The sequence below is a fragment of the Taeniopygia guttata genome, chromosome 8, assembly GCF_048771995.1.
Source record: "Taeniopygia guttata chromosome 8, bTaeGut7.mat, whole genome shotgun sequence".
NCBI classification, from domain to species: Eukaryota; Metazoa; Chordata; class Aves; order Passeriformes; family Estrildidae; genus Taeniopygia; species Taeniopygia guttata.
In genome coordinates this window covers 5,677,449-5,689,739 of record NC_133033.1, presented here as the reverse complement: position 1 = coordinate 5,689,739, position 12,291 = coordinate 5,677,449, and the positions used below count along the sequence as shown (strand labels likewise).

Below are 12,291 nucleotides of genomic sequence, written 5' to 3'. Positions count from 1 at the left end.
AAATACCCAATTTCTCTATTCTTAAGGTCAATTCAGAATGCCACACACTGCTCTGTAACTCAATGTCTTTCCCTGCTTTTTAGACAGAGAAAACTTGTTTAAAGAGACTAAATAGTAGACAAAATATATATTTAGAAGACTTATTGTCCAGATTCTTGTAACAGATTTGCAAGTTAAGTAAATAAAGATGTTAATGCAGAATGACTACAGAAGTAGGAAGGGTTTATAGCCTACCTTCAATGGCTATTCGCCTCTTAGGCCAGTTTTTATTCTCTCTGGTTAAGAGATCTTGTACCCGTATGCTGATGACATATTCCTCCAAAGCAAACTCCAGTGTGTAAAACTTCAAAAGTTCCAACCACAGTTGCCCCAGTGAAACTTGGTGAGGGGTTTTGAATGCTAAGAGAGACTGAAAGACACAGACACAAGTGCTCAACTGCAATAAGAAATGAATATTCCCCTTTTTTTTTGTCCATCCAACATCAATGTTTAAAAATAAAAAAAAATAGGGATGAGAGATAGCGAATTGTTTTCAATTAAATAAAGTTAGGACTTACAATCCCATGTTTCTCTTTTGCATTGTTTTGGTTGTCCACTTCTGAGCTTGTTGCCTTCTTGCCACCACCTTTTTGTTGTTCAACTTTAGCTTTGCTTTCTGCTCCAACAGAGTTTTTTGCTGCACCATTTGTGGGTGGTTTGTACTCCCACCTTACAAATTCTTCATCTTCCACCCCTTTCAGCTGGTGGTCATCTGGCCTCTTTGAATCGAAGCCTTCAATCTAACAACAATTAAAGTGGCTCTGAAACAAGACTGTATATAATACATACAACCAACAGTTTTCAGCAAATGTAACACTGACTCCTGTGGTATTCATACCCCTCAAGATTAACAGATGTCAGAAACAGAAATTCAGAGAAATAAAGAAGAAAATATTGCCTTTTCTCCAAAGCACAGATGACAATTATACAGCTTGCTACAAGTGCCTTTCAAAAAAGACTTCAGAATCATCAAGCATCATCTGTGTGAGCATGAAGTACCAATGGATTTTATTTATCATTTTCTTTGGCAATCATATTCTGCATTTTTATGAAGTTGCACAACACAGAAATAATGCCAACAATTTAATAATGAAGTTACCATATAACAAAATCACTTACCCAATTGCCCAAATAGGACGGTAAAATACGTGGTTTTCTTTGTTGAAGAAAAAATATCACCATTAAGGCAAAGGAATATGAGGGAATTCCACCTTCAGCCTGACAGTCAATGTGACAGAGCTGTAAGAGAAGAAATAATTACTTTTCTGATGTAATACCAGAATTTTAGTTTACAATCTATTACAAAAGGACAAATACTAAAGAAATGTGAGAAACGTACTAGAGTGAAATACAAAATGCTATATCTCAGAAACTGCAGTGGTCATGCCATGTCACGTACAGACAATACAAACTAGCAATTCATACAGTGTATTGAGGAATACTATCTTATCATATATTATTCTTTTCAATTTCACCACATTTTGTGATTGTGGGACATATTTATGCTGCCATCTAGAATTTCAGTCAACGCTGAAATGTGGTTTTGTGCAGTGGCATCTCACACATGGAGGTGGGGTGAAGCAGTGGCATAAAGCCCTTTCCATAAACACATTCATGGTACATTACACAGTACATTGTACACAGTGCTTAGAAAAGAAGTTTGGGGATAATTAAATAACTTACTCTAGCCCAGTAGCGGAAAGCCAAAACCAAAGGAATCAGGACAGGCTCCAGTTTACCAAGTGCAGCCAGCAGGTCAGTTGTAAGGCAAGCCACATCATTCCTAGCACTTACTTTGCATGTCAAACCACTGCAATCACAAATGCAGAACAGATAAAGGATTATCACTTTGTGATATAGATGATGCTCGGGGCAGGGGGAGATGGGGCATCACACCCACTGTAATAAAAACAGCCATCAGTGCCTCCCTATATAAGAACCTGAATTTTTTAAACAAAAAGCTACAGAATATAATTACATTTTCTCTATTAGCTTATTGACTGCATTTAGAACTTACAGAAGTTCATTACAGTGAAAAATACAAAACAGCTTTAAGAATTTGCTCTTCAGTTCTGCCCTTACTTATGTTATCTTGCACAATTAAATTGCCAAGTATATTGTCTACATTCCAAACACTTAAACAAATTAATAAATTAATTAATAACCCAGACCACTGCACATTAGAGTTACATTAAAGTAAACCCACAAAACAGCTTCTCTAAAAACTTTCCTTTAGCTTCTCAGAACAATTATTTCTATTCTGTTACAAATACAGGAAAAGACAAGCCCACTCTTGTTGCATTTACTTCCCCAGAGTTTCAGTCCATACCCCTGGCCAGTCAAGAGATCCTATTTCATTTTGGAGGTTGCTGCTTCTCAGGAATTTACTGAAACTGTCAGATGATGTGTCCTTTCTGGCAATGTGTATCTTATAAAATGTTTTTAAAGCCTTAGCTTAAAACTGCTGGCAAAAATTTTAAATAACTGAAAACCACTCCACTTTTCCCCCAGTTAACTAAAAGGTAATGTAAGATTCTTACACCCAGTGAGTTCTGTGTAGCACAAAAACAAAAGTAGCTTTCTTTCTAGATTACATTTCTGTGTATGAGCAATTCCCTTTTAATACAAATGTTAGCTGAATGTTACATTAATACTTCTTGTCAGGAGTGCAGGCAAGCAGCTACTATGAACAAGCATAGTAGCTCATTAAAATCTTTTTTCAGTCACAAATACCTTTTAACATCTTTGCAAAAGACAACAGGAACTTTGGCATGGAAATCCGACTCCACATCTGAGTAGACATCTAAGCAATGAAGGAGAAAAAACACACTTTGTTTCAAAGTTTCTTACACTTTTCCCAATTCTGTCTTTAAAATTACTATATTTATACAATGATTTTTCAGAACAACTCAAGTGCTGTTTAGCTAAGCAATACCAATATTTTCTGGTTACCTTTAATGCTCACCACCAGTATCAGACAGCCGGGCTGTGCTCCTGACACAACCATGAGGCTGCAAGTTTTAGAAATCTTGGAATAGCTCTCAGTCACTTACATATGCTAGTGGAAAGCAGCTTTTGAGTTTACCTCTTATAATTCATCCTACAAGAGGTTAAAACATTTTGCTCTGGAATCTGACACTAGTGCCCCAAATTCTGGCAACATGAACTGGAGCATTCTCTTGCTGTAGCTTCTCATCTCTCATTCACACAAGCACTGGTGTTCATAAAAATCATATTCATAAAAACAGCCCAGATACTTTGGTTGAAAACCTGTCAAGTTTTCTAAGTTTACAGAAAATTTAAGCATAAAAACAACTAAGCAGCAGATGGAATGTTAAATATAAATGAGATGCAACTAAAACTCACCACTGTTCTTCAAGATCTCAAGCACCTGGATCAGAACATCTGGTTGACTCATCTACAATGACAAAATGAGAGCAGGTTGACTTATTTAGACTAATATTTTATTTTACATTTTATTTCAAACTACTTGGGCTGCACAACTAGTTACTGTGTCCTTCAAAAAAGTGAAATAATTTGTCAGTATTAGTAAGTTAACTGTACCTGTCTACACCATGAAAACAGGTGCCAGTAAACCTCACAGCCAGCTTTCCTTTAGCCTACAGCTCTAGTGAACACTTCTGTTCTAGTTCTGCATTAACAGGATAAATAAAAGCACTTGCCATATATCCAAAAATTTCATTGTCAATGAATACTACTAGAAATGGACAGCAATAAAGAATTTTATGCCAGGACTTTCCCAGAAGTTTTGAAATGTTATCATTTTAAAACGTGCAAGTGCAGCAGTTGAGTGTCTATCAAGAATGTGCTGCTAATATCAGTAAACATGAACCAACAATTTCATTATCTAAAGAATGTCACTTTTATCCCAAATTTTAAAAGTGGGGGGAGGAATCCTACAAGAGCTTACAGTCTGAATCTTGAGCTCACGGAAGCACACTTAGCCAAGCCAAGTATTTTCATACTGCTTCAGTGCTTACTCAAAAAAAATTTAGAAAAAGCCTAGCATAAGGTTGTCCAAACAAAACAAAACAAAAGAAAAACCTCAAGAATTAAAGTTACCTAAAGAGCAATGAAAACTTCCTCCACAACATAGCTGACATCAAATCTAAGATTAGATGCTTTGTGCTATTCTAACACCATGTGCCCCAAAACAAGATGAAGGCAATGGAATAGAAATAAATGTGGATGGGCTTGATTTAAAAACCAGATCTACACACCTTAGGGGGGAATTTGATATCAATGTTAACGTCGCTGGTCTTAAAAGCAAATCTAGTTAAACAGGAGCCATACATCCTCAGGGAACAGTCTGGAGAGAGAGAAACATAATTATTTAACAGTTAGTAAATACATTTTTCTTTAGTGGATGATGCATATCTTGCTTTAGATACTGCATCTCACAAGTGGCACTCCCAGATTAATGAACACTGAACCCCTTTCTCACTCTTGTGAGGGATAGGCATTTCCATAACACAGCATACAGGAAAACAAATAATTCAAATACTGTAACCACCAAATGTCTAAATTGTTTTAAAGATTTTTTGCAATAGTTCTGTTTGTTTTTAATATAAAATTAAACATGAAGTAACAATAACTGTCATCATCTCAGTGTAGGAATTTATGGAACAGCTTTTGTTAACTACAGCTTGATTTCACTGCAGGTCTTAGTCAATTATAAATTCTTTGATGCCTCACAGACTTCTCTATGAGGCACCAATCTGTTGATGCCATCAGCAAGTTCCAATACACAGTTCCTTGCAAAATACATATCTAAAGCATAACTTCAATACACTCCAAGGCACAGAGTACAGCATCCAGTCAGTTTTAGTTAATGCAGTTACCTGCAAAGATGCAGAACAGATCTAAACTAACTAGGAAGAACCTACTCAGCAATAATATGAGAAACGCTATCCCATTCCATAAACAATAATTTATCCCAATTCACAATGAAATTTTTGCAGATGAAAACTTTCCTGTAACAGAAATTAGGGTCTCCCATACTTAAATCAGCTGAAAAATGAAGAGCGTTCTCAATCCTTCCCAAATCCAACACCTGCTCAAGCAGGGTCACCTAGAGCAGGTTGCCCAGACTGTGTCCAGTTGGGTTTTGAAAATCTGCACGGATGGAGAGACCAAAACCTCTCCAGGCAACCTGTGCCAGAACCCAACCACCCTCACAGCAAAGAGGGTTCTTCTTGTATATCTTCCTTTATGTGTGTTCTTACCCAACTCATTCAATCAGAAACATCAGCAGAACTACTCTTAAAAGAGAAAATAGATCTTACACATACTTCAAGCCTATTTTCACTGCTGAGAAACCAGCCCTCTCAGAATCAAAATCTGTATGGTTAATAATAATAATTTGCAATTCCTTCCAATGGCTTATCATAGTAGTAAGAATTTTTGCATAGTTCTAATGTGAGCTCAAGAGAAAATCATGCCAGAAGATCAGATGTTTTCTACACAGTGCATGAATTAAATTTTTCTGAATTTACAACTTAGGAAAACACATTCATTAAAACATAGCAGGCTTTGAAAAGGAGAATAAACTGTCATTTACTATTACAGACTCCCCTTCCACTACTCCTACACCTCCACAGAAGCTCATCAGTCCAAACAAGTCAGCCAGACAAAGTAACAATAGTTTTCCTGAGCATTTATGTAGAAAATGTTATGTGAAAAAGCTTTGTCTTATGCTTCCCACTATCAGTAGGAAAACTCCCTGGAGTGCCAGAACAGAAGTTTGCACTAGGAGCCACTTAATATATAGCAAACAGATTTAGCAAATCTCCACCCTAAAAACCCCTATTCTATTCAGCACCTTATGTTTAAGCAGGTACTTCACAGAGCGTCTAAAACTAAAGCTGATTATCCTGCACATACCAAAATCTTTCTTACAGCTGTATTATTATAGAGCCAAGAGAAAAAAAGTATTTCTAAAATAAATGGACTATATAGAACAACACCCAATTCCAACATAGATGGAATTAAAAATTTAAAATTTTTTTGGCAATGAGATTAATATTTTCTTCTCTTCAGATGCACTGAACACCAAACCACCGTTAGCACAAAGTCAACATCACTGCAGCTCCAAAAATCTGATTTCAAACTCCCAGTGCAGTAACTATAGGAGCTGATGGGAAATCAATGCAAAGAAGCAACTGTCATATATTATACTTCTTGTTATCTTATCCCACCACTTTAAAGAGGATCAATAAATACATCAAAAACAAGGACAAATAAACACTAATATTTTCCTCTTTTTGTGTATTTGTTAATTATTTTTAAAAGTCTGTATATATTAATACTGTACACTATCAAGATAATTTAACCCCAAATGCACTCATTCACCATTAACAAAGGTATCAAAAATATATATAAAAATAATGAAAATTTTTCACCTAAAGCAAATGGAGAATATTATGAATACCTGGTAAGGGCTGTTGAATAATTTTCTCCATCTCTTTTACAATCTCTTGCCGAATTCTGAAATCCTCATCTGAGATGCCTTGTTCATTTGCTGCCTCGATGAGAGTGAAACTCAGAGCAGCCAACTGTGCAGACGAGGGCGGCGGGAGTGCCCGCAGCTCGTTTTCTTCTTGCTTTTCCTGAATAATTGGTGGATGATGTCATTAAAAACTGGTATTTTAAGAGGAAAAGGCTATCTCTTACTGCTATATTGGAACACGCTGTTTGCTGTTTGTGTCCTAACCAAGCACTTCCAAAGGGAGGAACTCTGCTTGGCCTAACTGGCAAATACAATAGTGTGGTCCCAGGAATGAGAGCAGATGGTCAGTGTTTAAAACAGAAAATGTCATTTCACAGCTGGCAACTGGAAAGGGAATCTTCCATATTCCATTCCTGAACCACATTTTCTGACAGTTCTGAAGCAGAATTCATCCAAGAAAATAAAAAGCTGTAATTGTTACTACATCATAAAAGCAACTGAGCTGGAAAAGTCACATGGATTTTTGCAGATTGGATTGTACTTGAAGGAAAGTTATCAGACGCAGAAAAAGTATTCCTAGCTCCAAGGGAATTTTAAAAGTTGAGTCCCATTACTGCTTAAACAGCTGGTTCCAGAAAGTAATAGATTTAGTGCACCCAATCCAATAGCAAGAATGCGTCAGATACATCAAGTCATTTGGGACTCAAGTCATTTGGGACTAAGTACAACAACCCCTTGTTTCATGAATTCATCAACTACATGAAAGATATGACTGAAATAAATAATAATAATAAAATAAATATGCACTAAGAAAACACAGTACAGTATGAAAATGTTTCTTTAGTTCTAGGCTGCATCTCTCAACTCTTCTGTTCTTATCTGAACAAATTAAGTGTAAGAAAGAATATAAGCATTTTTATAGTATGGGATCTTTTTCATGTCACCACATTAGGACTTTTCTTGAGTTGGGAAACCACAGCTGCTGCTGAGCTTATTTGATTGTCATGTATCTCACAGAGCTGTAAACAGGAGCATTTTATGCAGTAACATTTAAGACAGTTACATAGGTATCACCATGATGCTGCACATAAAGCTACTGGGGTAAGTGTTAAAAAGTGAAACTGCTCTTTGTCCTCCAGAATTCCATTCAGTGCTAAAGAAACCTCATTGCTCAATTCTCATCTTCATGCCCAGATGAAAAGCATGGTAAGGAAGCTTTTATAGATCAATCATAGGGCTGGTTCATTTTTTTAAGCATGATGCAATTTAGGAGACAGTAAGAGAACCAGAATCCTTTACAAATAATCACAGACCATAATGTAAAAAATGTTACTTTCTGAGATTTAATGGATTTATGGCATTTGGAGTCTTCCAGGTGATGACTTGCACACATTTTAGAATTAGAGCATTAATGAAAAACAGAAGTATGGCAAGAAATCCACAGAAACATGTGAAAGTAATTTGACTGAATTTCAGGGAACGGTTATAGAAAGAGTAATTTTAACCATCTAAATCACAAAATTCAAAATACTGGGCAATCTGTAGCTCTTCATCAGCATTTACAAAAATGGGCTGGCAAGAAAATCTATGTGTCTTTATTGGATTTCTTACATGTAACAGTTCTTTAGAGCAAACCCCAGAACTATGGTATCTGATAAGGAAACTGGTTTTCTCTTTGTAAGCCTTAGAATTGTTTTTCATATTAAGTACATTAATAAACCCAGGGTGATGATGAATGAACTGAATCCTTCTGTCCTGTAACTCTTCTAAACTTCACAAGTCAGCCAAAGTAAAAAAAAAACCATAAAAACAACATCCCCAGCCCCACCTCCAGTCCCTGGAGGTCTTGCAACGAATGGCATTATTTTCAGAGAATAGAAAAATTGAATATATTTTTGTGTAATATATATTTCTCACCTAAGTTCCCTTGCATTCTGTTACTAAAAGTATGATGAACTGCTCGCTACTCAGAGATACTAATTCAGAAGCAGTGACCAAAACTGTCCTTTCCTCTCTGCCTGGTAAATTATCAAGCCCTTCCTCTTAAACAGAAAACAGAAATTTGTGGATCTCTGCTCAGCACACAAACTTTCACCTAAATGAACATGATCAAAGAAAACAAACCACGCAACAAAAAAATTTTGATTTCAAAAATAAAATAAAAAAAGAGGATTATAAGAAAGAAAAAAATAACCATAATTTTGCTAACTTACCATTATATTTTTCTTATGACGCTTTTCCTTAATATGCTTGTGGGCTCCCTGGATATTTTCAATGTGGACTAAGCAGAGCTTGCATAGATACTGACAGTTGGTGTATTCTGGGGAACGCTGAGGAAAAATTGCCATAGATTAAAACAAATATTTCTACCAGTAGTGCCTGAAAAACTGCATTCTTTGATAAATAAACTGTATTTAACTATGTAACACTTTTAATGTAAAGGTGCTTTGCAAACACTAAGCAATTTTCAAGAAACAAGCAGAAATGAATTTTATGACAAGTGGGGAGAGTGAGGGAAGGAAGCGAGATGACTTGAATATTACATTTTCTCAGTAAATGTAGTGAGGCAAGATTAAGGCTGAAGAGTTTATGCTTCTTACAGCTGACCTAAAGACCAGTAAGCCATTCCCCTGTCAGGCGAAGCTTTTAATTACTGGCTGAATCTCAGCATCTCCCCGCCTTTCTCTGATGAGGAAACGGCAGCAGCTCAGCCAGACCTGCCCTGCTGCTGTGTCACACGCTGCTGTGTGCACCAGCCAGGGCAGCGGCTCTGCCCTGCTGGGAAGGGTGTGGCCGGGCAGCCTGGGGAACACAGCCACTTCCCCATCACTGTGCTCGGCCAAGGTGGGATCCTCCAGAAGGGCTGATGCTATTCCGCTCCGATGGATGCTCTGGAATGCTCAGAACTGGAGACACCTGGGAGATCCCCAAGTGTGCAAGAAGGAGCCAAACGTCCAGAGATGATGGGGAAGAAGAGAACCTGTTTTCCCAGGGTCCATGAGGAGACACCAGGAAACCATTAAGGTCTGCTGGACTCAAAGGCAGAAAGGACTGCAAAGAGAAGGGGCTGTTCCCAAATATTCCACTTTATCTATCTCATCCTGCAATTGCATCTTCTTGCTCTAACAGATCACAGCTACAGAGATGGGAAACCTTTTGAAAAGCTCAGTGCAGAGACAAAAGGGTTCAAAAAAAAAAAAAAAAGCTTTAGTTTTTCTCCAGATCTGTTAGACTTTTCCAATACCTGGGAGAGAAAAAGAAACTACTTTAACATTTTCATCCTAATTTTAATACATCTATATTTAGTAAACCCAAAAAGTATACTGAAAATACCAGATGTTTAAAAAGTGACACAACAGTGAATGAACACCATTTTAAGACACTGAGGTGGATCACAGATCAGTTAAACAAATTTGACTTACCATATAGAGACCTAAACTACTGTTAAATTTGGGCAAGTTTTTCCACTCACTGCTTACTGAGTTTGACCTTTTGCTTTTGGAAAAAAAACCCAGTCTGATATTCTCCAACTACAGAGTAAGTATCAATTTAAAATATTACTTTAATTACCAATTCTCTTTAACCCTATTTTTTTTTTCTCTAAGACAGGTACCTAGTAAGATAAAATTAAACATCCATTTGGAAAACAACCTAAGACAGTTACACCTGGCGACATGGGAAGATTCAAGTATTTGATGCCTGACGACTGAAGTAGATAAAAAACATTTTACCATTCTTTTATAATAAAATGAGTATCAGCAGTAAAACTATTTTTGAAAAATGCTGTGTTTCTTCACAATATCAGTTTGCAGTATTATGACAATAGATGTTGCCAGGAAGGCTGAATCATGTAATAACTTTTATTTTGCCTTTATTGTGAAGACTTTTAAAATCATCTAATTATGCTTAATTCCAATGAAAAGGGCAAAAACTCAAAATAATAAGACAGAAAAGTTACAGACCACTACTTGTGTAAGACAGATGCACTCAAATTAGCCAGGTCTCATGAAATTTGTCCTTGGATACTCAAGGAGTTAATCTATAAAAGAGCCAGCTGTATTTGAAAGAACTCACAGAGAATGGGAAGGTTCGAGATCATCAGGAAAGAGAAATGTAAGAATATCTTTAAAGGGCTAAATCAGATGAGCCAAGGAATTAGACACCAGTCAGAATTAGCATTCAGAAAAATACTGTAATAAATTTTTAATACACACGTAGGGAAAAAACAGGTCAGAAGTGACAACCTGATCTGCTACAAACAACTGCACTAACCCAATCTTAGGGTTGTTTTTTTAAAGATCAGTCATAGCTCTTAAAGAAGCAGCAGCAGACGTTGTATTTGAATTTTACAGTCTTTGTCACTTGCCATAGTATCAGTCTCAAAAGGAGACCATAAATAGTATCTAAATAAAGAACAGTAAGGTGGGAGCAAAACTGCTGAGAGAACTGTCCTCAGAGCACTTGTACCTAGAAGCATGTGCCAAGTATTCTTCAGCAGAGGTCCTTGTGGGGGCAGAAATATCCACAATTTTGTTGAAGAGGTAGGAAATGCAACAGAATGCTGACTATAAATGTAAAATATATTGACTTGGAAGAGGATAAAGAAAAGGTAAAATGACAAAAATTCAGAGATCACAAAAAGTGAAATGGAATAAATAACCTCCAACTAAATAATATCACAGCAAAGTATCATTCCTTATGTATTATCAGCTGCAAAACATACAGAGCTGGGAATACCTCATAGACCAATTCTTAAAGAAAGGCCATGGGAATCATTGCTGTTCCAACATTAAGCCAACATCCTACTGCTACTAAAAAAGAAGAGATGCCAAACACTTTAAATATTGGAACAGAAAACATTCTGATATAGAAAATTTTAAAAACACTGTTCTGCAAAGGCTACATGTGCCACAAAAGTAACACTATGTTTCCAATCTGTATCATCTGCCACAAGGAACTAGTCAACTACTGGAGACAGTATCAGAAAGTGACTTGTTATTAAGAAAGAAACAGAAGCAGCAGGCTGTAGTAGAAACACCACCCAACCAGAAATATGGTGATGATAATGAAAGAGGACACACATTTTCTTTTTTATCTGATAAATAACCCAACCTACTTTTTCAAGTCGGGAGATATAATCTCTTTCCAGACGTTCTTCAGCTTGTTTCAATCCTAGTTGCTGTTCAACTGTCAGATTAGATTCATCAATAACACCAGTATTTTCTAAATAATCTGCTTCCAATGTATGTTCTTTTGTTGATTCAGAATTCTTTATTTTACCTAAAGCAAGAAACAGTTACTTTCTTCAGAGTAATTCAAGGAGAGGAAAAGTGAAAATTAGAGTACAGAGCAGCTAAGAACCAGACACAAATTAGAGCTACATTCCAGTTTTTTATCCAAACACTGGCCAAGATCACCTTAAACATTAAAATTGTTCCAGTATGTTAACTAGTATTTTAAAAGGACTTCAGAGACTAATCTGCTACTAAGAGTGCTGTCAAAAACACAAAATATAAAGGCAGATTAATTCTGTGTTTCAGTCAAATCCACAGTCTCTTAAATTGTTCAAAGCAAGAAAGGGTTTTGCCATCCAGAACAGAGTAAACAAGATCCCAATGCCCTACTGTAAAAGAAACAATAAATATTAGGCATAAAATTATTGTACACAACACATTCTGTTAAGGAAGTAAGTCAGAGAACTGCCCCAAAGATGTTCACCCAGATGACCCTACAGAGCCAGTCAGCAGGCAATGCCAGCCCTCAGCCTGGAAGCTGCTGGAGTC

At 36.5% G+C, this 12,291-nt stretch overlaps 1 protein-coding gene across 3 annotated transcripts in view; it reads right to left on the bottom strand.

The window, feature by feature from the left end:
- Positions 1–12,291, bottom strand: part of TUT4 (terminal uridylyl transferase 4) — a 43,541-nt gene that overhangs the window by 21,139 nt on the left and 10,111 nt on the right. For all 3 annotated transcript variants that reach the window (XM_030278769.4, XM_030278768.4, XM_030278770.4), the window contains exons 3-12: positions 11,625–11,788; positions 8,722–8,838; positions 6,491–6,668; positions 4,281–4,369; positions 3,406–3,457; positions 2,773–2,842; positions 1,723–1,849; positions 1,159–1,278; positions 558–779; positions 235–409 (exon numbers count right to left, since the gene is read on the bottom strand). In XM_030278769.4, the coding sequence (XP_030134629.4) occupies positions 235–409; positions 558–779; positions 1,159–1,278; positions 1,723–1,849; positions 2,773–2,842; positions 3,406–3,457; positions 4,281–4,369; positions 6,491–6,668; positions 8,722–8,838; positions 11,625–11,788 (1,314 nt within the window). The remainder of the gene's footprint in view (positions 1–234; positions 410–557; positions 780–1,158; positions 1,279–1,722; positions 1,850–2,772; positions 2,843–3,405; positions 3,458–4,280; positions 4,370–6,490; positions 6,669–8,721; positions 8,839–11,624; positions 11,789–12,291) is intronic.